The sequence below is a fragment of the Artibeus jamaicensis genome, unplaced genomic scaffold (genome assembly GCF_021234435.1).
Source record: "Artibeus jamaicensis isolate MK-2021 breed Jamaican fruit bat unplaced genomic scaffold, CSHL_Jam_final scaffold_474, whole genome shotgun sequence".
NCBI classification, from domain to species: domain Eukaryota; kingdom Metazoa; phylum Chordata; class Mammalia; order Chiroptera; family Phyllostomidae; genus Artibeus; species Artibeus jamaicensis.
Window position 1 is genome coordinate 48,059,146 of NW_026522046.1, and position 24,607 is coordinate 48,083,752.

Here is a 24,607-nt window from a genome sequence, read left to right on the forward strand (position 1 = left end):
TTGTGCCAGTCCTTCCTGCCACCTGTTTTTGTACAGCCCATCAAGTAAGAATAGCTTTTACATCATTAAGCAGTTGGAAAAAAATTAAAGGAAGACATGTGAAAACAGACATTTTTGCAAGCAGACATTTTTGCAACATGTGAAAATTATAAAATTCAAGTTGCAATGTCCATGAATAAAGTAATTGACACATAGCCCTGCGTATTCTTTACAAACCTCTGATTGCTTTTTGTTACTTAGAAGCAGAGGTCAGTGATCTGTCACCTGCAGCCATGGCCTATTGTAAGTTTTTACTGGACGTAGTTATGTTCGTTTACTTGGGTCTCGTCGCTGGCTGCTTTCATGCTACGGTGGTGGCGAAGTTCAGGAGTTGTAACAGACTATGGCCCTCAAAATCTATGAGACTTCAGGGTTTCAAAACAGTCATTTTAAATTCTGGTCTAGATTTAAACATCAAGATCCATGTTTAACTGAGGCTTGGTGATTATTATATCTTGTAAAAGCGAAGCCCAAAGAAGGGTTGTTAATCACAGGAGAATTTTCTTTAAGTCAAGAAGTCAGTCGTCGTGTCTCTCCTTCACTTAGCTCTCTCCTCCAGTCTGCCCCATTTTGCAAACCTTCCCTATTCCTCAGGAATACAGTTGTATTTGTCAAATTACACATCGTAATTTTTTACAATTATTTTATTGCTCAAGACGAGTTGTAATTTCGTACTAGTGGATCGGTAGCGTCCATGATATTTAGAGGTTGTGATTATTGAAGTATGTGCGTTCTGAACCATCACCTGTGGTTTTCTTCCTGCAGTTTCCATTTTCCTTGGATTCCTGTTTGTGGGCAGCATGGCAGCGCGAGTCCTTGTGATTGGCAGTGGAGGGAGAGAGCACACGCTGGCCTGGAAACTGGCACAGTCTAATCACGTCAAACAAGTGTTGGTTGCACCGGGAAATGCAGGAACTGCCTGCTCCAAAAAGATTTCAAATGCTGGTAATCATGTTTTCTTTCAAGTGGGGAGTGATAGTTAATAATGACAAACGATGAACTCTCAACTACATCTGTTGTGCATAAAGTCAATGGCTATGCAGATTTGAATGCTTTTCATAACTGTAAAACTTACATGGTAATTTGAATACTTACCATGTATTATAAATTTAAGGCATACTGCTGTTCAAAGTGTAGCATTTCCTTAGCTTAAATTATTTTGAACCTTACAAAACACATCCATTTAATAAGTCACCGGAGCCTAATATAGGTTAAAGGCATTTTTTTTTTAATTTATTGATTTTAGGGGGACAGCAGAGAGAGGGAGAAACATCAGTTTATTGTTCCACTCATTTGTGCATTCATTGGTTGATTCTTGTATGTCCCCTGACTGGGGATCAAACCTGCAGTGTTGGTATATCAAGAGGGTGCTTCAACCAACTGAGCTACCCAGCCAGGGCTAAAAGCATTTTAATGTACATTTTGGGTTATGAAAAGTTGAGCATTTCTATCAAATGTCAGCGTTGGTCATTCTAACTCCACAATAGGTCTCAAACTTTATCCCTTCAAGTGGTAAAAAAAAAAAAAGATCAGTTCTTATGTTACATTAAACTCTTCAGTGGCTTCCCATAGTACTTAGAATAAAACTCACACTCCTTAATGGTCCTTACAAAGCCCTTTGTGACCTGGTCTCTGCCTGCCTTCCAGTCTGATCTTTTATATCCTTCGTTTCCTTTTTGCTGCTCTGTCCGTGCAGCCAGTCCTGCCAGCTTCCCAAACAGAGCTGCCTTGGACTCGGCATTTGTTCCCACCCCAGCGTGACTGGCTGCTCATTATTCAGGTCTCTCAACTTACATGCTACCTGTCTCAAAGAAGTCTTTCCTAAAGTTTCTACTAAGTAAAGCATGTCCATACAAGGACATGCTTTTTATTTGTTTTCAATTACAAACTTTTGTGTCTAACTTCTCTGTAGTGTATTTTCTATCTCCATTTTCTCCCTGTAACATAAGCTCTTGAATATAAGCTGTATGAGAGCAAGGAACTCGACCCGTTGTTTTTGGTTTTTGGGGGGGGGGGTTCTTGGTTGGTTGGTTGGTTGGTTTTGGTTTGTTGGTTGGTTGGTTTGTTTTACACTGTGCACCTGCCAGGCCTTATGTGGTATGATCTGTATGGAGAGAACATGACCCAGCAAGCTGCAAACTAGGAAGGTAATTGCATATACAGAACAAAAAATAAGGATAATAAGAAAATAAGATGACACCCTGGCCAGGGAGCTTAGTTGGTTTGAATATTTTCCTGATACACCAAGGTTGCAGGTTTGGTCCCCAGTCAGGGCACATACGAGAATCAACCAATGCATAAATAAATGAGTAGAACAACAAACTGATGTTCCTGCCTCCCTCCTTCCCCCTCTCTTTCTCCCCCTAAAAATTAGCAAGTAAAAAAAAAAAACTTTTTAAGAAAATAACATGAAAAATAATATCTGCTCCCCTAGGATCTTCTTAGGGGTGAGATGTTGTAGCTGCTTATTGAAGAACTGTCACATTCTATTTAGAAGCAACTGATATCATGCAGGCCAGCCCATGAAAATCTGGGATTGTCATGAGGCTGCTGCCACTTGCAGACACAGGTTTGGTATATCCTCTTCCTCTCGCCACCGTCTGCTATGCAGGGACGTCAGCTCTGCACAGCCCCGTTGGGTTTGCAGCTACTAACTACTCTTCAGGCAGAGTTTCCGCTGCCTGAAGAGTGGTGATGCAGATACAGGGGAGCAGGAGAGCACCTGGAGAAGAACCCACGCCTGTATATGGTTGACCCTACTACCTAGAACCCCCCTGAGGAAGCTTCCCCGGCTCAGAAAAGCCCTGCCTCGAAGTCACTTAGTTCTTGCTTGAACACCTCTTCACGAGGGCGCCCTTCCTGACTCAACTAGGAAGAGATTCCCTCTTCACCTCGGATCAGAGTTGACTAACTTGTTCACAATTGGTCATTTTTTCCCGTATTTTTACCCAACACTCGCACAGTGGGGTATAAGCATCCTAAGTGTAAAGACCCTGTTTGTGTTGACGCCTTAACCCAGTGACTAGAGCAGTCTGTAGCACGTGGTGGTTCTCGGCCAGTCCCGAATGAATGGCATGAAAAGACCAGTTTCTGAGTATATCGTGTGGTGCCCGTTTGTTTACTGTGCAGTCAGTTCTCGTGACATGAGCCCCGTGGGCTAGAAGTTGCTTTCCAGCTGTTTGGGAAGGTCCCCGGTATGTTCATCTAACCGGCTCGGCAGCGGCAGAGGGCTGAGCTTTGTTAGCCTGATGCTCTCTGTTTTGACTGTCCCCGTGAAACTCATCAGTACCAGGGAAAGGAAGCCAAGTTCATGGGCATAAGGAAATACAGCACCTCGCTTTCAGTGTGATACTGAGTTAACAGAATTTTTTTTGGGGGGGAGGGTGAAGGGTTTACAGGAACAACCAGAAAGGACACATGGACAAAAACAAGCAGGGGTGGAGACGGGAGGGAGGTGGGGATGGCTGGGATGGTGGGGAGGGGTGGGGGGAAAGGCAGACAACCACTTGAGTTACAATACAACTTAAAAGTACTTAATTTTAAAAAAAACAATGTTTTGAAAGTGAGGTGCATTTGTTTCTCTTTTCTGTTCACAGCCATCTCCATCAGCGACCACGGTGCCCTGGCCAAGTTCTGCAAAGATGAGAAAATTGAATTTGTGGTTGTTGGACCAGAAGCACCTCTGGCCGCCGGTAAGTTTGTTTCTGTCCATTGTTACAGTATGTCCAGGGCAAAAGGAGTCGGGGGGTGGGGATGTCGTCATCTAATTCAATTCATTTTAGAGATGAAGATTTCTAATGTAATATTACACTGGAAAAAAGTCCTTTCACCTTCTTGAGATGTTTGTACTTTAGATTTATTTTTCCTCAAGCATCAGAAATGTGATGAAAGAGAAATCAAATTTATAGCCATGGGAACATTTTGTATGTTTTTATTGTGGTGTCTATTTAGTGATCCATACATTCGAATATAATGAATAACTCCCACTGATTTGCATCACGTGTTAGTAGCCTCTTCGTGCGTATCCTGTAGACAACATGAAAATCTTAACAGCAGCCATCTGCTGTGTCTCAGTGCGAATGAGGTCTGGCCCCAACCCTTCCGGCTGGAAGGGCACCGTGGGGCCCTCGGCTCACCAGAGGCTGCTCGCTTCCGCTTCCCTCCCCAGGAATCGTTGGGAACCTGACATCGGCGGGAGTGCGCTGCTTCGGCCCCACAGCAGAAGCAGCACAGTTAGAGTCCAGCAAAAGGTTTGCCAAAGAGTTTATGGACCGGCACGGAGTCCCGACTGCACGGTGGAGGGCCTTCACCGAGCCCGAAGAGGCCTGCAGCTTCATCCGGAGGTAGGCCGAAGGCGGCTGACCGTGGAGGGCAGCTGTTTGGTGTGGTGGTTAGATACACCGGCCACTTTTCTGTCACCAGTTTATTACGAGGTAATCGTAGGGCAGAGACTCACTCTATATTGGCTGTCATTCTTCCAACATCAGAATAAAGGGGGATTCTGTGCATATGTGGTACGATCTTGTGGCCTTGCAGACTTTTAGGTGCTGAGGGTCGGCTTGGAGAAACATCGATCTGTTGTTCCACTTACTGATGCATTATTGGTTGAGTCTTACCAATCACTAGGGATCGAACCCGCCACCTTGGAGTATCTCAGTGATGCTCTACCCAACTGACCTACCAGCCAGGGCAAGGTGAATTTTAAAAAATCTTTATTCCTGGATGATTTCTAGGGGAGAAGATACATTGGTTTTGCACTCATGCAGTCATTTCACGGCCAATCAACATACTTGTACGTGGTGGCAACTTACAAAAATAAAGGATATTGATTTTTTTAAAACAAATAATTAACCAGAGTGAGGAGACATCACTTGTCAGCCCTGCTACCCCTGCTCAACTCTCGTTCGTGAAATCAGACATCCTTGTCCATGAATGTTGACAGGCGCATGCCTTTTCCTTTTTTAAAAAAATATTTATTTGTAGAGAGAGGGAAAAGGGAGAAAGAGGAGAGAAAGATCAATGTGTGGTTGCCTCTCCTGCACCCCCCACTGGAGACTGGGCCCGCAACCCAGGCATGTGCCTTCACTGGGAATCGAACCAGCTACCCTTTCCTTCGCAGTCCAGCGCTCAATCCACTGAGCCATGCCAGCCAGGGTGGCTTTGCCCTTTTTTGTTGGCCCTTCTCCCCGTGACCTCGTATGGTTTACCATTTAGTTGAGTCAGTTTCATGGGTGTTTTTTTTTTTTTTTTTAAGGTTTTATTTACTTGATAGAGAGGGGAAGGGAGGGAGAAAGAAAGGAAGAGAAACATGGATCGGTGGCCACTCGCCTGCCTCTGACCAGGGGCCTGACCCACAGCCCAAGCATGTGCCCCGACTGGGAATCGAACCGGTGGCCTTGCAGGACAGCGCCCAGCCCACCAAGCCACACCAGCCAGGGCCGTTCCATTCGTTATTCACTCTGGGTCCTGCAGAGTTTCTTACACACTGAGTATTGTTTCCTGGTAGCCAGATGCCTTGGGTTAGCAAGGACCCTGGTACTTACTACCGTCCTTTCGGATCCCCGGTCTCACTGAACAGCAGAAGCGCCCAGCAGGTCATATGTACTTGCAGTGAGGGTCTGCGTCCCCCTGTCTGTGCTGTGCTTACACAGCCATGGTTTTTAGCTGAAAAAGTTTTATTTGTACTGTGCATAAACAATAATTTCCAGTATTATTCAAGGAAATCTTGTTTTAGCTATTTTCTTTTCCTTTCTATACAATTAAAAACAAAATAAAACTGGTACAGTGTCTATTTAAAACTCATATCCCAGGCCAAAAAGTACAAATAAAATTAAAAAGAGCAGCGTCTGTTGTGCACACTTCTACTTGAACAACTTCAGTAACTGCTGGTGAAAAGTAGGACTTTACTGGGGTCTTCGGACAAGATTTCCCTTTGCTCTTAGAATGCTTCCCCGTCGGTGACGCCCTCTGTGGGGTGAGCCTTTACACCTCATCTGTCATCTGTCATCTGTCATCCAGACTCGATCCTGGTATTCCTCCTCTTCTTCTGGTCCAGACCTTCAGGTGCGGAAGTAGCTTTCAGTTGAGGAAAGGTCATTTGTCCATAGTTGAGCTTCTGAAAGTCTTCTACCTCCCACTGGAAGTTGTAGTCCAGGAGGGGAGTTCACGCGCTAGAGCTTCAGGGCCAATGAGAAAGTCCACGGGAACCTTGCGTCGGTCAGCCTCGTTGGTCACAACCCTGGAGACCCAGTCACGGGAAAGGCGGCCACCCTGTGCGCACCTGTCATTATCTTAGAAAGAGCAGGCGACGGGAAGGGGGCTGAGCTGTGACCACCAAGGGCAGCATGATGAGAACAAGCCATAATGAATGGGCAGTGGGATTCACATCACCAGAGGTTGTAAAGAGAGGGAGCCGTCAGTTCGTAATTTCATTTTAAACACCACATTACAAAAGAACTCTTTGTAAGAATAGAAGGGGTTTTGAGAGAAGAATAAAAAGTATCTAAACCGTGGAATGACGCCTCTTTGTTCCTGATAAACTTCAATCACGTCTTTTTCCTCCATTCCCAGTTCCCTTGGAGTGTGATTATCAGCAATTCTCTGGCCTTCAAAGGGAACCCGAGGGAGTTCGCTGAAACGCCCTGTCTTTGACAGTAGGATTCCTTGAGTTTCTTGAGATGTGAGATGGGCTGTCATTTTCACTTCGAGGGCGTCTCACTGCTAGGTTCCCCAGTGACTTTGAGTTTAAGGTGTTCCTGCTTGTGCCCCCAGTCCTCAACGGAGGTTTCCCCTCCTCATCAGACGTGGTGACGGTGGCTTCCCCTCCCCAGGGCTGCACACAGCAGTGGCCTCAGGCAGGCAGGACCACCCTCCAGGGGAGATTGCAAACGTGATTCACTGCTTTGCATCTTAAATACCACTCCATGCCCACTGCCCAGCTGCTTTCATTTTCCAAAGATGTTGCCAGCGTGATCTCATAATAATTGAAAGAACAGTGCCGGCAAACAAAAACCCACGGGGTAGGAAAAGAAAGAAAGAACAGTGCTGTGTGCTGTGGTCACACGAGAAAGGAGTGCCGGGCGGAGGGGGGGGTCTGGTGGGATGCACTTCACAGTGGTGTTGGCGTGATCGGCAGTTTTCTTTCTGCTCTTCTCTCGCTGCCACGGCACATCCTTACAAAATCTCAAAGCATCTTGAATTTTTAAACTGCGCAGGTCGGTTGGCTATTAAAGATGATTCTGTTCACAGTGCGGACTTCCCGGCCTTGGTGGTGAAGGCCAGCGGCCTCGCAGCTGGGAAGGGGGTGATCATCGCCTCGAGCAGGGAAGAGGCCTGCGGAGCAGTCCGGCAGGTCATGCAGGTCGGTCTCTGGGAAAACGGAGTTTCATAGTCACTCGGGATAATGTTTGTGACTTTCAGCTCTTAAGTTCACAAATGTTCCGCCAGATAAGGAAAACGTGTCCCACAAACACAGGGAGGTTACCTTTCATGGTACTTTGTGTTATAATCTGTCCCCATAAAGGACTTATGGCACACCAACAATGACGGCTAATGGTGACTCTGTTCTTTGGAAGTAAGTTCTAGCATCTTGTGCTGCTGCTCCTGAAAGGTGGGACAGCCTCAGACAGGAGAGCGTGGAGAGGACTTCTCAGTCGTCCGTGAGGGCCGAGGCCCTCCCCCTTCGCAACCCGCAGCTCTGGAGGGAAGCAAGGGATTGATGTACTCGCTTTTCCTTTACGGTTCCTCTGGGTTGCCGTGGGTTTCCCCTCCTGCAGACATCTGCCGTCACAGACATTCTGCAGGGTAATCGTTGCAGGCAAACGTATCATTATCCTCAGAAGTAAGAACTAGAGGGTTTGGAGAAAACATCTCTTTCTGCATTACCTGTCGTCCGTACCTGTGTGAGCTCTACGTCATTGCCACTTTAACAATAGGAAGCGTTCACCTGTCTCTTTGAGGCTCTCAGAAAGGGAAAGGGAAGGTGCAGTGCCAGTGTGTTGGTTCATAATGCAGGTGGTAGGAAATGACAGCCAATTACATTACAATTCACATCTTTTGTTTTTTAATCTACAATAAGGATAAAACCTTTGGAGCAGCTGGAGAAACCGTTGTCATTGAAGAACTTCTCGAAGGAGAAGAGGTGTCTGTAAGTGTGTTCGACTCCCAGACCTCTGCAAAGTGCATGGAGCCGCGTTACCTGCCTGCCACGTCCCAGACACCTGATCCTCTCGGGGGTTTCAGCTGACAGCGCAAACCCAGCGGTTACAACAGGACATGTGCACGTGTAGTATTTAGGGAGCAAATGAAAAAAGAATGCATCCTCTTTTAATCATCCCCGATGCCTCAGTGAAGGACTTGGACTTGTGTCCAACATTATTTGAAGGGGGAAAAAGTTGAAATATTTTACTTGAAAGGTAGTTGGGTTTTCTGCCTAGCCTGATTATTGATGTAGATAGCTCAGGGTTTTGTATGTTTTAACTCATTTTACTTTAAAAAAAGAAAAGTTCTCCTCTAAGAAGGGTTGGATACGTGTCCCCCTTATTAGTTAGCCTCTGTACTTCCCGGTGTCTGCAGTAATCGGACCGTCTGCTCTCTGTGCAGTGTCTCTGCTTCACTGACGGGAGGACGGTGGCTCCCATGCCCCCCGCACAGGACCACAAGCGACTGCTGGAAGGGGACCGAGGCCCCAACACAGGGGGGATGGGCGCCTATTGTCCGGTGCCTCAGGTGGGTCCCGGGGGCTTGGCCGGAGTCCGCTGGGAACTGCCGGCTCTTCTCAGGGAACTCTGTTTATGGTCACTTTTAACTTGCAGAGGTCATCTCTCCTATTTTATAAGAAAAGTCTAAACACCTACTTGGTAAAGGGGCAGCACAAGGATTTTAAAAGGTTATGAGTTTGAAGTGGTCGCCCCATTTCAGGTGGTAAATAAATGGTAGTTTTCCTTGCCCCTTTCATTGTCCCATGTGGTACCACTTACAAGATGATTTTTGAAAATACCAATTACATTCACATATTTTTGTCTGTTCCCAGGTTTCTAAGGATTTGTTGCTAAAAATTAAAAATGCCATTCTTCAGAGGACAGTGGACGGCATGCAGCAGGAGGGCGTGCCGTACGCAGGTGGGCACGGTGACGTTCGGGGGGCGCTGTGCACGGAGCCGCTGTACTGCTTTGACAGGCTGCCCAGTTTCTCTTTTTTCACCACCTACTAGTTGGCCGCTGCAGTGCCGTTTGTTATGGTTGTTCCACGCCTCTGTGCATGTTAGAAGTCTGTGTCCTAATTTCCAGTCGCAATACAATGTCATCACACCCTGGCCAGTGTGGCTCAGGAGATTGAGCACTGGCCGCAAATGGAAAGGTTGCGGGTCCAATTCCCGTTCAAGGCACACGCTGAGGTCTCGGGCCAGGTCCCTGGTTGGGGGCGTGCAAGAGACAGCCGACTGATGGGTATTTCTCTCCCTCTCTTTCTCCCTCCCTTCCTCTCTCTCTGAAAATAAATAAATAAAATCTTTTTTAAAAATACGGTGTCTTCACTATGTATCTTTTTTCTCTTTTAATGAAGGTGTCCTCTATGCTGGTATAATGCTGACCAAGGATGGCCCAAAGGTTCTGGAGTTTAATTGCCGTTTCGGTGATCCAGAGTGCCAAGTGAGTAATAATTTAAGAAAATTAAAGTATTGCTTCGTAGATGTGTGTTGGGGTTTTTCGTTTGTTTTTGTTTTTAAGGTCTTACTTATTTTTAGACAGAGGAGGAGATAGAGGGAAAGAAACACCAATGTGCGGTTGCTTCTCACACGCCCCCTACTGGGGACCTGGCCCACAACCCAGGCATGTGCCCGGAGTGGGTATCAAACCAGCAACCCTTTGGTTTGCAGCCCACGCTCAATCCACTGAGCTTCACCAGCCAGGCCAAAATGTGTGTTGTTTCCATGTCAATATTTATGAGCCTTGAAATAATTACCTTTGAAAAACACAGTTGACCCAGAACAACATGGGTTTGAACTGGGTGGGTCCCCTTAAATCCGGATTTTTAAAAATAAATATACCATCAGTCCTTTCCATTCCTGGATTTTGAATCTGTAGATTCAACCAACTTCAGATTGAAAACTGTTTTCAGTCCATGGTAGGGAATTCAGGGGTGCGGAAGACCAACTGGTTACGTTGATCTTCGCTGTTTTACGTAAAGGACTTGAGCGCCTACAGACTTTTGAGTCTGCATCCCACTGGAACCAGTGTCCTGCAGATGGCTTGGGACGACTATAGCTAAGGTTTGGGGGAGTCATAAGTCACGTGCGGTTTTTAACTGCAGGGGCTGGACCCCAGCTCCCACGCTGTCCCTGGGCCCACTGTGTACGCAGGTTTCGCTGGTGCCCCAGGTAATAAAATGCCTGAGAGCGAACAGTCCTCTCAGTTGCCCTGCCGATTATGTCTTTCCAGGTGATCCTCCCGCTTCTGAAAAGCGATCTTTACGAAGTGATTCAGTCTACCCTAGACGGGCTGCTCTGCGCCTCTCTGCCTGTTTGGCTTGAAAACCGTGCGGCTCTAACTGTTGTCATGGCAAGTCAGGGTTATCCAGGAGACTACGCCAAGGGCATGGAGATAACAGGTGAATGCTGGGAACCAAAGGTTGATTTCAGCGTGACGAGCGAGGCACTCCCTCCCACGCTGCTCTGCTTTTCTTTTCCTTTTTTTTTTTTTTTTAAATTTGCTCTGCTCTTCCTAAGGGTGTGAGGCCATCAAAAATCTTTCAGGGGTTCTGCACATAATCATCTTGCTTGTTGGATATGAGTGTTCAGATATCCAAAATTGCTATAATCAAAGAACTGCCATCCAGCCTTGGCCAGTTTGGCTCAGTGGGTTGGAGCATCGTCCTGTAAACCGATGGGTCGCTGGTTCGATTCCTAGTCAGGGCACATGCCTAGATTGTGGGTTTGGTCCCCTACTTGGGGTATATACAAGAAGCAGTGGATCGATGTTGCTCTCTCATTTTCCCTCTCCCTCCCTTCCTCTGTCTCTAAAATCAATAGCATGCCCTCAGGTGAGTATTAAAAAAAAAAAAAAGAACTGCCATCCATTTTACGTAGGCCTGGCTGAGAGTCAGGAAGACACTGGAACTGTGCGAGAGCTAGGAGGACATTAGTGTGAACAACATCAGTGAGATACGTTTCAGATGTTTGATCTCAAGTGAACCCCCCGGTCTGCCGTGCACCCCAGGCCCCCTGGACCGCAGAATTCAAACGCTTTGGAAGTGCGGCCTTCTCTTCTGCTTCCCTTTACAGCAAGTGAGGCCGCTGGTTAGACGATGTTCAACAGAGCACTGTTTTAAAGTGCCACGTAAGTTCCAGGGCCACAGCCTAAGGGCAGGCCTCCCCAGGGCCCCTGCGTGTGTCGAACGCAGACACCCCACTTCCCGTCTCACCCCGACAAGAAGCCCATTGCTCTGTGGATCCCACGTGTGGCAGCTGGGCGGTTAGGAGGTGACGGCTTTTTTTACATGAGCCTAAAAAGAGAAGGGGTAGAGTCGAGACCCTTTGTCATGGTGAAGTTTCCCTAAGATTAGGTGGCAGGTATAATGTTTATTTCCAACACAGCAATATTGGGTATTATCAATACCAGCAGGAATTGGGGAACTATGACTGAATGCTCCTATATTACAAAAACACTTCGGGAAGGCACAGGTTACCAGATCTGACACTAAAAGAGAAACGGGGACAGTAAAGGACAAACTGGCGGTTTGAGAATAGTTTCCTCCAGAGTATCAAGGTTCGATTCCCAGTCAGGGCACATGCCTGGGTTGCTGGCCAGTTCCTAGCAGGGGATGCATAAGAGGCAACCATACATTGATATTTCTCTCCCTCTCTTTCTCCTTCCCTTCCCCTCTCTTGAAAAATAAATAAATAAAATATTTTTAAAAAAAAAAGAATCGTTTCCTTTTTAAAAATTAAGAGATATCTTTGTATAAACTGCCCGTGTTCATCATTTTAGAATTTAGAAAATACAGCCTAATAATATTTTAAGCATAAAACTGTATATGAGAGCTTTTAAAATAATTCAAAAGAAAATGAAGCTGGGGTTCTTAAGACTGCGTCTGAAACCTAATTTAAATCAAATTTGTTTTAAAACTTTACAGTTGTGTTATTGGGGGAAAGATTAAGAATACGTTGTACATTGCAGTGATTCTGTTGGTCACTTAAAAAAGAAAGAAGAAAGCACCATTACTTGGGCAGCTGTGATAAATGAAACTCCTTTACTCTTAAGTAACAGATGGGCTCAAATCCAGGATTATTCATTGATATTTAGGTTCATACCCTTTTTTCATACTTTTTTTAGTTTTTAACTTGGATAAAAACAACTTTCTACTTTTAAATCTCAAACTTTTCAGGGCTTGGCTTTTTTCTGTCTTGAAACAGTAGTTCCTATGTGAAACTGACAGCAGCACAGGCTTTTGGGAATTTCATTGTCACCTAGAACAGAACAGACTGTCCTTAGGAGACAGTGTTTGTTTACTATTACATTGCGTTAATTCCTTCCTGATAGGATTCCTATGAAGGTTCATTAAAGTGAAGTAAAGATTCTATTTTTTAAAAAACATCAGGAAATTACCAACCAGTTCACCGGTGCAGAATATTGTGATTGTGAATACTGAGTCCAGTGCGCCATCTTGCAGGGTTTGCCGAGGCCCAGGCTTTGGGGCTGGAGGTGTTCCACGCAGGCACCGCCCTAAAAGACGGCAAGGTGGTAACTAACGGAGGGAGAGTCCTTGCAGTGACTGCCATCCGGGAAAACCTCATCTGGGCCCTTGAAGAAGCCAGAAGAGGACTGGCTGCTCTCAAGTTCGAGGGTGCTGTCTACAGGAAGGACATAGGCCACGGAGCCATAGCGTTCCTCCAGCAGCCCAGGTAAATTCCTCCCCTGGTCCCTGGTGAGGGCAGCGCAGCTGCGCAGCTGGCTGGGGGTCCTGTGGCCCTGCACCAGGTCGGTCTGCGGTCTGCATCCACCCTGTGGCCGATCCAGTTTCGATTTGCATTTAGTTTTATGCAAAACGACTTAGAGTAATGTTTAAATGAAATAGAAAAAACTTCACAGTAGCTCCTTCCCTTTGAAAGGTTTAGTAAAATCATAGTGATGTTAAGGATTTGTGTTAAGGATTTGTTTTCCATTGTACACTTCAAATGTATAGTCATTTGCGTGTTATCAGCAAAATGGGGAAAGGATTTTTATTCCTTGAGTTATTGTATATTTAAATATTTCTGTTAACTAACAATTCCTGGTTTTGTCAGAGTTCAAGATGAAAATACTGGTCATCCGCTTTTGCAACTTGGTTTGCTAATTCCGTACACTTGGCGTCGTCTTTGTCGCTGCCTCTTTTCCTGTCACTGAAGTGGGTTTTTCACCCCAGTTGATTCGTTTGTTGACATGTCGCACTATTCCTTTGTAGAAACCAATAAACTTTTCATTGCAAGTGTGAATGTTTTGCTTTCTTAGCTATATATCAGTTACTATTCTTTGTTAAGTTCATCTGTGAGAAATGAATAAGTTTTCAGACAAAATAGGATATGTTTAGCAACTTAATTCAAGCTATATTGCTACCAATAGGCAAATTTTCAAAGTTTAAATACTGGCATTTTTTTAAAGAAATAAGAACATGTTAAAATTTTATTTTTGTATTTTAAAATGACCAGATTCCAATGAAATGATCTATTTCAAGGGACCACAATATTAATAGTCTCAGTTCTTTAAATTAAAGGTAAAGGTGTTTTAAACCGGTAGAACCAAGTTTATTTGCACCCTAGTACTGTTTTTAATAAAACTTAACAGGTCTCCTCACACGTCACTGCGCCACACACGCAGTGCAGCTCACCCACTCGACCTCTAGCTGTGCCGCCCACCACGCTCGCCCCGTGGGTCGTGAGGCACCACATGTATGACTTTGCTTCTCTTTCATCGTTTTTTTACCTTGTTAATTGTGTTTAGCTATAAGGAAGCATAAAATTCTCTATTATTGCAGTAGCTCAGTTTCATTATTTAGGGATTTTTTTGTAGAGTTCCAAGAATCCTAATTTTTACCTTTTTGACTTAGTTTCAACACTCCTTTCCTTCCTGTTCCAAAATTCAACAGAGAAAGGTCATGGCACAATGTCAGTACACGTAGCTACGTGTGAGAAGCACTTCACAGAAGAGTTGAGTTAGAGACATCGTTCCCCATAGTGATGATACAGCCCATCAACTTGGCCATTTAAACACGTCCATTTTCAGGGTCTTCAAAGTCAGTGTGGAGGGAGCCCTGCACATTCAGGGCTGTGAAAATCACTAGGGGTGTCTTCTGCTTTAAATAATATTTTAAGGTTAAAATACTTTTCTTTGACATTGAGGTGATGTCCTGGGTTCAGTTCTGTCTTTTTCACTCTGTAGGGGCCTGACTTACAAGGAGTCTGGGGTAGATATTGCAGCTGGAAATATGCTGGTCAAGAAAATTAAACCTCTAGCCAAAGCCACCTCCAGACCAGGTAAGTCGGATCCTGTCCTTTGCTAGTTCATTACCTTGGACAGACACCGTGGAGTGATTTGGGCTTTGTAGTTCACGGCGGAAGGCGTTCCAGATTACTGCCGGGCTCTGTAAGTCTTACCCAGTAAGTCAGGCAGACCCACAGTCTTTTCCTTTCTTGTCTCTGTTATTGAGAAAAGCATTTCTTATTTATGATGTTAAACTTGAAAGGCTACATCTGCGCCTTTAATATTTAAATACTTTCTCGAGCAGCGCGGTAAGTGTGTGGTCCTCTCTTCCATTCTCAGGAAAGGCACCGTGAAGGGGGGTTCTGCTTGAGCATGTTTACCTGACCTGTAGAAATGCTTCGCGTAATTAACTTCCTCTCCCACAGGCTGTGATGTTGATCTTGGAGGTTTCGCTGGTCTTTGTGATTTGCGAGCAGCCGGTTTCAAAGATCCTCTGCTGGCCTGTGGGACAGATGGCGTTGGCACAAAACTGAAGGTAACCGGACATCTTGGTGAACAGAGGCCTCTTGTGGAAGACAGAAGGACTTTACTGCATGTCGAGTACATCTTTTCCCCTTTTGACATACAAGCACTAAAGGAAACCATACCCAATAACCTTATAATATGATTAAGATAGCTATATGTTTCTAAAGACAGTATTGTTGAAGCCACCGTATCTTTGCCATGTATAATGCGCACCCATGTTTTGGCCTAAACTTTCAGGGAAAAAAAATTTTAATTCAGTTTTTTTATTTATATTTGGAAACAAAACCGATGACCATATTCCAGGGTATTATTTTGAATACAGATATTGTTACTGGTTTCTAGAGTTACACTTTTAACACATAAGTATACATAAAAGAATAAAACCATTTATGTGAATACGAAAGTAGTACTATCCATGTGTAATGCGCATCCTTATTTTTCCCTCAAAAGTTTGGGGGGAGTATGCATTATACACAGCAAAATACGTTAGACCTGGATGGCAGGGTTGTTTAGGGGATAAAGGGGCTACGTTTGGACTGAGCGGCTTATCAGGGTTAGTGTTCTTTGTCTTAGTTGTGCAGAGCAGCGGCTGAAGCTGACAGTATTTGTCAGCCTCCACAGCTAAGCCGACAGGGTATAATCTGGAACTGAACCTCGTGTGGGTGTATCTATTTTTCTCTAGATTGCCCAGCAGTGCAACAGACATGATACCATCGGCCAGGACTTGGTTGCTATGTGCGTAAATGACATTCTGGCACAAGGAGCAGAGCCCCTCTTCTTCCTCGATTATTTTTCCTGCGGGAAACTGGACCTCGGCACCGCGGAAGCTGTTGTGGCTGGAATTGCTAAAGCGTGTGTGCAAGCCGGGTGTGCGCTCCTCGGTACGGCTGGAATTCTGTGAACTTCTCTTTCTGTGTGTGCCTGTAGCTCTGTGTGGAAGTGTGACCGGCACAGCTAATGAGGGAGGCTGTGGATCGCAAGAGGAGGCCCATGAAACACAGGTCATGCTACCTGAAGGAAAACTCAGACCCTGGTGTCCTGAAGCCCCTCCTTGGGGGTGTTGCCCAGGCCCACACGCCTGCTGCCCACCAGGCCTTCCTCGTCTCCCCAGGCTCTGGCCCCATCTCCCCCCCCCCCCCGCCCGGTCTTTCTCAGCGTCCTCGCACACAGACAGGGCGGGGTCAGCTCCGGACCCTGCTAAGGCAGGCAGGGTCTCGGCGCTCTAAACCTGCAGTTTAATTTACCACAGAAGGACATAAAATAAAACATGCCCAAGGTTTATGGAAACACTGCTTAAATACAGGTGTGACTTCCCCCTCGTGGGAGTCACCTGACTAATGTAGGGGTTCATGGTAACTGGTGTTCATTGTACAACTCCGAGATGGTGTACACATATCAGGATTTCTCTGTTCTCCTTTGATGTCCTGCCAGGGGGTGAGACGGCAGAAATGCCGGACATGTACCCTCCCGGGGAATACGACCTGGCCGGTTTTGCCGTCGGCGCCATGGAGCGGGACCAGCAGCTCCCCCGCCTGGAGAGGATCGCAGAAGGGGATGTTGTCGTTGGGGTGGCTTCATCCGGTCTTCACAGCAACGGGTTTAGCCTCGTGAGGAAAGTCGTGGCGAAGTCTTCCCTTCGGTACTCCTCTCGGGCGCCTGACGGCTGTGGCAACCAGACCTTAGGTAAACGCACTTTCGTGTTAGCCTCCTGCTTGGAAGTGTCTGCAACCACCTGGTGGGGCTCATCTGTCGTTAGAGTGCAAGGGATAACGTGACCCCGTGGTCTCGTTTGGACAGTACTGCGGAACGGCTGTGTCTGTGCGGGGTGGCGCTCATTCTCTGCTTCAGTTTTGTTGTTTTTACATGCTTTAGTTTTGCATTCATAGGCTAAGTTTTTGTCTTCTCTCCAATGTACAGGGGACTGGCTTCTAACTCCAACCAAAATCTACAGCCAGTCACTGTTGCCCGTGTTACGCTCAGGACAGGTCAAGGCCGTTGCCCACATTACTGGTGGGGGATTGCTGGAAAACATCCCCCGAGTCCTCCCACAGAAACTTGGGGTCGACTTAGGTAAGCTCGCTAGAATTTCTGGGGGGACTGTGGGAAGTTGGTGCACATGTGATCACACCGGGAAAACTCTTACCATTGGGGTTCCTGCGGAAAGAGATGGGAGGTCTCCTCTCTGCTTTTCTTTGCCCTGTCAGCCTTGTCTGTAAGGCATAAAACCCTCTGATGTGCGGACTTCCGTAAGGTGAAGTGCTGTAAGATCCTCCAAGGGGGTGGGGATCTCGAGTCTATCGAGTTGGAACCAGGAACCTGCCGGAAAGGGCAGAAGCGGCTTCCAAACAGTCCTTGGGGGAAGATGGAGATGAGCTGAACCAGGCGTGGGAAGGGAGGGAGATCTGGGGATTGTTTTGTGTTTAGAAGGAAAAAGAAGTCCCAGGTTTCTAGTGAAGCAGGTAGGAGGCGGCAACCTCCCTAACACAGCAGGAAGCGTAGATTTGCAGCAGGAAGTGGATTCCAGCGTTAAAGTCTTCAGTGTGTGCATTGCAGGAAGTCTGAGCGGAAGCTGAGATTAAAAGTAAGTTGGGTGCTCACAGGCAGATAGTTACTGCCAACGCCAAGAGAGTAGAGGGGACTAGAAGATTGTGCCCGGTGTCCTACCCACCTTGGCGCAGGTAGAATTACTGCAAAAGAACAGTCAGAAGTGCAGTGAGCCGTGTACCCGTATCCCCAGCTCCCAGCAAGGATCTGAAGATGACACTGGTCAGCAGTGTCAGGTGTGGCACAGTGAGGACCACGCACCGGCCAGTGTGTTTCAGAGTGAGGTCAGAAAGCAGCTTGGTGAGGGCGCGTACCCCCCTGCACACACAGATTACTGGGGGTGCGATGGGTGGCGGGGATACCGAGGCAGTGCCTGGAGAGGGCTGCTCGGGAAACTGGTTGATTGAAGGAAATTACATCAGGACACTCCGAGTCAGTAGAGCCATACCCCTAAAAGCCACTGTGTTCCGAGTTACAGCGGGTCCGTGTCCTGGAGAAAACGAACCTGCTTCTGAGGTTTATTCCAGGAGTTGTGCTTTGACAACAGATCCAAGGAATTCTCGGTATTAAAGCGACAACTTGGCTTATTCATGACTTACTGGATCGTTTGTAGAAACTAGGCTCTTAGCCTGTCCGTCTCTATAAATAAGGACTTTGTAAATAGTTGTGGAAATGTCATAGCTGGGTAATCTGCTCCTTATCCTGCCATCTACTGTGTAATCAATCTCTACCTGTCATAGTGTCATTTTTTATTAAGAGGATTCGTCTTCTATGGACACGCCACTATTTGGTTTTAGGTCACTGTTGACTTTTGACTGTTGATAGAAAAGTGAACATTATAATAGCTAAGTCTGTTGAGCTCAATTTTTGTTTTGTTTTAAAGATTTTACTTACCTATTTTTAGAGAGGTGAAGGGAGGGAGAGAAACATCAGTGTGTGGTTGCCTCTCACACACCCCCACTGGGGACCTGGCCCACAACCCAGGCCTGTGCCCTGACTGGGAGTCAAACTGACAGCCCTTTGGTCTGCAGGCCAGCACTCAATCCACTGAGCCACACCAGGCAGGGCCGAGCTCAACTTGAAGAGCAGACATTTCCCCGCTGGTGGAAGTGGAACTAAATCTGGCGGGGAGAGGAGTCGGGTGCCTCTCAGAGACCGCGTCAACTCTGGAGCATTAAAACACGAATTACCCTGCAGACCCACCACCAAGGGGACTGGGTCGTCAACCTCATTGTGTGATAAAAAGCTAAGTTCACGGTGGCTTCCTTTTCTTAGGAGCATCATAATGAAATAATTGAATTCAATATAGTTTTTGTAATTTGAATCCCATAATTATAGATTCTGAAGACATTTTTGTTGTATTACTCATGATACTAAAGAACATATTCTTTTTTTTTTAAGACTTTATTTAGTCTTAGAGGGGAAAGGAGGGAGAAAGAGAGGGAGAGAAATGTCAATGTATGGTTGACTCTCATGTGACCCCCACTGGGGACCTGGCCCACAGCCCAGGCATGTGCCGTGACTAGGAATCAAACTGGTGACCCTTTGGTTCACAATTTGCACTCAATCCACTGAGCTACACCAGCCAGGGCTGAGAATATATTCTTAAAACAGATGTAAGCCTAAATTCTTTTCAATAGATAAATGAGTCCTGGCTGGTGTAGCTCAATGGATTGAGCGTGGACTATGAACCCAAGGGTCACAGACTCGATTACCAGTCAGGGCACATGCCTGGGTTTCAGGCCAGGTCCCCAGTATGGAGTACGTGAGAGGCAACCACACATTGATATTTTTCTCCTTGTCTTTCCCTCTCGCTAAAAATGAATAAATAAAATCTTTAAAAAAGTAAATAAGATTTCTAAAAAAGTAAAAATTAAAATAATAAATGAAATCTTTAAAAAGTAAATGTAGAGGGATAGGGGATTTGACTTTAAACCTTCTATGTAACATGACTTTTCTTTAACATTGTATGCATTTTCTTTCAATCTGCATATAAGCCAGCTAGTTTCCCATCGCACTTAGGGTGCATTCTGGTCGTTACTGAGACCCAGCTAACCACTCACAGAAGGTAGGTAGTGTGGCAGTGTTTACTGGAATTCAGCTGTTAGCTCATGTGATCCGTTAAGGGTGTTCTAAGAGTCTAGATCGTCAGTGCAGCACAAGACCTCACTAACTGGTGAATACTGGCCGAGTGTGGAACAGAAGTGTTCTCGGTGTCTGCGGGGCCGTCCCTGGTCTCACCCTGCGTGAAGCGGCAGGGCTGGCTGTGTTCACGCACACCTTTCCACTTGGTGTGAGACGGCAGGTGAATCGGACGACTCTGCCTGTTTGCAGATGCCCGCACCTGGAGGATCCCCGCAGTCTTCTCGTGGTTGCAGCAGCAGGGACACCTCTCTGAGGAAGAGATGGCCAGGACGTTTAACTGCGGGGTTGGCGCTGCCCTCGTGGTACCAGCGGACCTGGCAGCGCAGGTTCTGAGGGACATCCAGCAGCGCCAGGAGGAAGCCTGGGTGATTGGCAGGGTGGTGGCCTGCCCTGAAGGTAATGGCTGCTTCCATGATTGCTCTTCCTTACATCACCCTGACCGTGACTGTGCTGCCACACACGGCGGCTGTGCATTTTTTGTCCCGCCATTGCTGTGGCACATCTGTAACAGGTCAGCGGCCGCACCATGGCCGCATACAGCTCCTCGCTGTGCCCCAGGATGCACCTAGACCAGGGGTGAGAGCTGGGGAGTAAATGCCCACTGCAAGGACCGCAGACGGGAGCAGTCGTGGGGCTCAGTCTGCACGCCTCCTTGGAGGGTCCCAGGGCAGTGGAGCCCCAGGTGCCCACACTGGCGACCCGTTGAATAGCGCACTTGGGTGTCGGCTCTCCTGTCCCGAGCTTCCAGATCCTCCCTGTGGTTCCCTGGGTCACTCCCCTAAAGTCTTGTCTCAGGCTCTGTTTAGTGGTCCAGCTCAGATCAAGGAGTAGTGAGCAAGCACCCTCACAAGCACCCTTACAAGCTCAGGGACTCGGATGTAAGTACTAGAGATTGGCCAGGAGGCAGAAAACCCACTCGGAATTAGCTAACAGGGATGTCAGGGCTTGTCGTGTCTGCCTTTCATCCCTTCGTTGTGTAGGTTACATTTTCAGGCACGCTCTCCAAATACCGGAAAAATGTCTTGAGCCCACATCCCTCGGCTCATGTTGCAATAAGGAACCAGGCCCTCTCTTTCTCAACGTCCCGTATCAAATATTTCAATGGCCATGCTTGGGTCACATGCCTACCCTTCAGGCCAAGAGTCACACCAGCATGACAGGTGGGAGATTTGGGGGGTAAAGGCAGGCCCCACTGTAGGCCTGGATACACTCGTGTGCTGTGACTTTTAGTTAGGTAGGTAATATGTTCACCTCAAGGAAGTGTGTATGAATGAGTAAGTGTTAAGTAAAACAGACCTATTGTTCTAGGCCTTGCAGATCTTATTTTCAGAATAAAATACAATATTCTAAAGTCTCATAAAGTACTTTCCTTTCTGCCATCACTGTTCACTCACGATTGTCCCTTACTTTTTCACTGGGTGCGTTTCAAACGAAGGCCGTCCCCGTGTGAGGGTCAGGCACCTGATGGAAGCCGTGCACGTGGACAGATCGGTGCTGAAGAACGGTACAGCGAACAGTCCCTTCCCTGCCCAACCGAAACGGGCCAGAGTGGCTGTCCTAATTTCTGGAACAGGTGAGATGCAGCCTCCTTTTCCCACAGTGCCATGGAAATGCTCTCCTCCCCCCCACCTTGCCCCACCCCCACAGCAACCCTGCAGATGGCAAGGACACCTGGCAGAGTGCAGCGGGGCCCTGGGGGTTGGCTTCCTGCACCTTGGACATCCTCGGACGCTCCTCCGTCCCGCGCCTTTGATGGGCTTCCGGAGGGCAAGGGAGGGTGTCAGGGACGCAGCTGAAGGAGGAGAGACTAGGAAAAACACAGACTGGAGACTGCAGCTTCTTTTGTAGTTAAAATCTTACAGTAGTAGAGGGCTTTTTAATTGTTAATGATAAAAGAATATTCAATTTATGTTTAATTCCTGTGGATAAAGTAGTAAAAAGTAACAAGAGTATCGTACTCTCTTTGATGGATTTAGTGTGACTTTTTCGCCCACTATTGTAACTAATGTTGCTGTGAATGTTCTGTTCATTTACAGTAAGTGCATATCTGGTTATTTCTGTGAGCTACATTCCCAGAAGTGTAACTGCTTTTCAAGTCCCCTTTAAGATTTCAGTGGACTCAGGCCCACGCTCCTGGAGCAAAGAACCTGCGGCGGGGCGTTAGTGGGCTGTTCCTTTTCTCGTTCCATCCCCCTTAGCATCGCTCAGGGAGGCAGAGCAGCGGCTCGCCGTCAGGAATTGAAAAGAGATCAAACGTTGCACTGTTTACTGTTTCCTTGCGCAAAACGTAACATCTCGTTAATTATGCAAAAATAGTCCCATCCTTTTACATAAATTGACACGAGGGGATATTGTGCTCATATCTTAAATGTTCATTATGCTGATTGATTGTTTTTTATTTTGAAGACTTTATTTCTAGAGAGAGGGGAGGGGAGGAGGAGGAGAGAAACATCGGTGTGTGTTTGCCTGTCGTGTGCCGCTAAGTAGGTACTTAGCCTGCAACCCAGGCATGTGCCCCGACCTGGAATCCAACCGGCAACCCTTTGGTTCACAGCCCACACTTAATCCACTGAGCTGCACCAGCCAGGGCTGATAGTTATTTCTTAGAGCAGAATATCCAAAGAAATATGTAGCATCTATAAATTTCATGGATTCTGAGTTAGGGGAAAAAATGTTCAGGAGCGGAAGGAATGTTTTGGACAGTATGAGAGGCCTAACTCTGGGTGCCGTGGTACAAACACAATGAACTCCCAGCCAGAAGAAGACTAGTCCTCACTGCTTTGTGCAGTGAGGCCTGGACTGCTTTGGGCCTAGAGCAGGGATGAGCCCCGCCCGACTTCGGAGGCGGCACACAGGCTGTGTCTGTCTGGCATATTCAGGAAACATCTGTAATGAAGATGCAGCGGGAAGAGTTACTAGTTTCCCCAGGCCTTGGTCAGATTATGAAGGCTGCACACCCCACAAGCTTGCCACTCAGAGTATTTCCCTCCACGTGAAGTGCACAAATACTTCCCCATGCTTTCTCTCCTCCTGGTCACCCCACCTTAGCCCCTTTCCAGTTGGCACAGACCCAGCAGGCTGGGACAACTAGAGCCCTGAAATTCCAGGTGGGGTTCACAGAGGGGCGGCAGGTCCCCACAAGTAGCCCACACAGGAAACCACCCGGCTTCAAGCTAAGTGACTCCCATTCTTCCTCACCTGAATCAGCCGGGAATTGCAGGCGGGCAGACGTAGCCAGAAACAGCCTCTGTGATCAGTTAGAGGGCAAAAAGGAGTTCCTTTCTTTAAAGTTCAGGGGTTCCTGTTCAAGAGCCCTGCTCCCCAAGCCATGCTCGCAGGGGCCTGTGCCCAGCTCTCTGTGGTACCAGCGTGCGTTGTACATTTGCCTAATGACAAGGGATCGAGTACTTGTTTTACAGGAAAACCCAGGGCACATCTGTTACTACAAATCCAAAGGAAATCAGAGCCATTCTCTTCTGAGGGACATGACTCCTGGCACACATGTGCCAGTTATTACAAACATGTTGTTCAGGGAGGAGGAACAGACGCCAGCTTCTGGCAGGTCCCTCTCCCTCCAAGAGCCTGTTTCCTCGTCTGGACAAGGGGAGTGTAACCCCAGCTGCAGCGGAAGTCACGTGACTGACGAGTCGGTACAAAGGCACCCAGGGTGGTGTCATCTTCCGTGGGGGTCTCTTGGGCCTAAGCTGGTTCCCAAATAGCACCTGTTGGAATGTTGGGGGCTGGCAAAAGAGGTGGTGGGCCTGAGAAGCACAGACGGGCAACTACAGAGCAGTCACGGGGCACCAAGTGCAGCCCTGGGAGCGGGGTCAGTGAAGCTGCGATAACTCTGCGAGGGGCCAGGTGTCTGCCAGACTTACCAGCAAGGACCGCTCTGCGAAGTCTGTAATTGGCACTATGCTGTACACCTGCACCTCCTACGAAATAGTAGCAGCTGTAATTGAAAAGTGACCATCTTTGCTCCCTTGTGTTTCCCTCTTCTGCAGGATCGAACCTCCAGGCTCTCATAGACAGCACCCAGGAGCCAGGCAGCGCCGCCCGCATCGTGGTGGTCATCTCCAACAAAGCCGGCGTGGCCGGCCTGGACAGGGCGGCGAGAGCGGGCATTCCCAGCAGAGTGAGTGACGGAGGGCGGGCAGGCTGAGACTCATCTCCCGCCCCCACGGGCCCGGGGCTGGGGCGCCTGTCCTGAGGAGTTCTGGGTTCGGGCTGGGGGCCGGGCCTGCCTTTCCGCTTCATCCTGAGTGTTCCCTAACTCAACACCGGCTGTGCACTGAGGAGGAAGTGATGTGTGGTCTACATAAAGGTCAAGTTTTAAATCATTTTCTGGTAATTCATTGAAAAAGACCATGCCTTTCTTTCTATTCCAGGTAATCAATCATAAGTTGTATAAAAGTCGTGTAGAATTTGACACTGCAGTTGACCAAGTCCTTGAAGAGTTCTGTGCGGACTTGGTCTGCCTTGCAGGATTCATGAGGATTTTATCTGGCCCCTTTGTCAGAAAGTGGAACGGTAAGCAAAAGGTTTGACACCACGTTGAGACACCAAGTGAGAAGGGACTGCAGGTGGCTAACTGTCCGAGCAGCCCCGGTGAATTATGTGTTTACGGTGACATTCATGTTGTGGCCCAGGTCACAATGCAGTTTCCTTTGCCTCGGCCCCAAGATGCCCACCGATGGTTGATCATCCTGCTTTCTCTCCGTTGTCTTTGGCCTGCGTCTGTTTCCCTTTACTACAAAGATAGCATTTCATCTTGCAGTAAACATTCGCAAGAGACTTTTTCACGCGCTAGAAGCAAGAGCGGCCGATTCCCTGTGGCCCGTGTTCTCCTTAGGAAGTGCGGACCGTTGCCAGGAGACGGCAGCGAAGACATGGCTGCCAGA

General features: G+C 47.4%; 1 protein-coding gene across 4 annotated transcripts in view; it reads left to right on the plus strand.

Annotated features, from left to right (window-relative positions):
• The window catches only part of GART (phosphoribosylglycinamide formyltransferase, phosphoribosylglycinamide synthetase, phosphoribosylaminoimidazole synthetase), a 29,042-nt gene that overhangs the window by 2,797 nt on the left and 1,638 nt on the right, over nt 1-24,607 (plus strand). For all 4 annotated transcript variants that reach the window (XM_053657734.1, XM_037127158.2, XM_053657736.1 and 1 more), the window contains exons 2-20: nt 805-984; nt 3,636-3,731; nt 4,208-4,382; nt 7,288-7,399; nt 8,117-8,185; nt 8,641-8,766; nt 9,071-9,158; nt 9,601-9,686; nt 10,476-10,644; nt 12,706-12,937; nt 14,451-14,545; nt 14,918-15,027; nt 15,700-15,898; nt 16,449-16,700; nt 16,935-17,087; nt 19,896-20,102; nt 21,142-21,279; nt 23,711-23,841; nt 24,095-24,236. In XM_053657734.1, coding sequence (XP_053513709.1) covers nt 840-984; nt 3,636-3,731; nt 4,208-4,382; nt 7,288-7,399; nt 8,117-8,185; nt 8,641-8,766; nt 9,071-9,158; nt 9,601-9,686; nt 10,476-10,644; nt 12,706-12,937; nt 14,451-14,545; nt 14,918-15,027; nt 15,700-15,898; nt 16,449-16,700; nt 16,935-17,087; nt 19,896-20,102; nt 21,142-21,279; nt 23,711-23,841; nt 24,095-24,236 — 2,725 coding nt within the window. In that variant the 5' untranslated portion in view covers nt 805-839. The remainder of the gene's footprint in view (nt 1-804; nt 985-3,635; nt 3,732-4,207; nt 4,383-7,287; nt 7,400-8,116; nt 8,186-8,640; nt 8,767-9,070; nt 9,159-9,600; nt 9,687-10,475; nt 10,645-12,705; nt 12,938-14,450; nt 14,546-14,917; nt 15,028-15,699; nt 15,899-16,448; nt 16,701-16,934; nt 17,088-19,895; nt 20,103-21,141; nt 21,280-23,710; nt 23,842-24,094; nt 24,237-24,607) is intronic.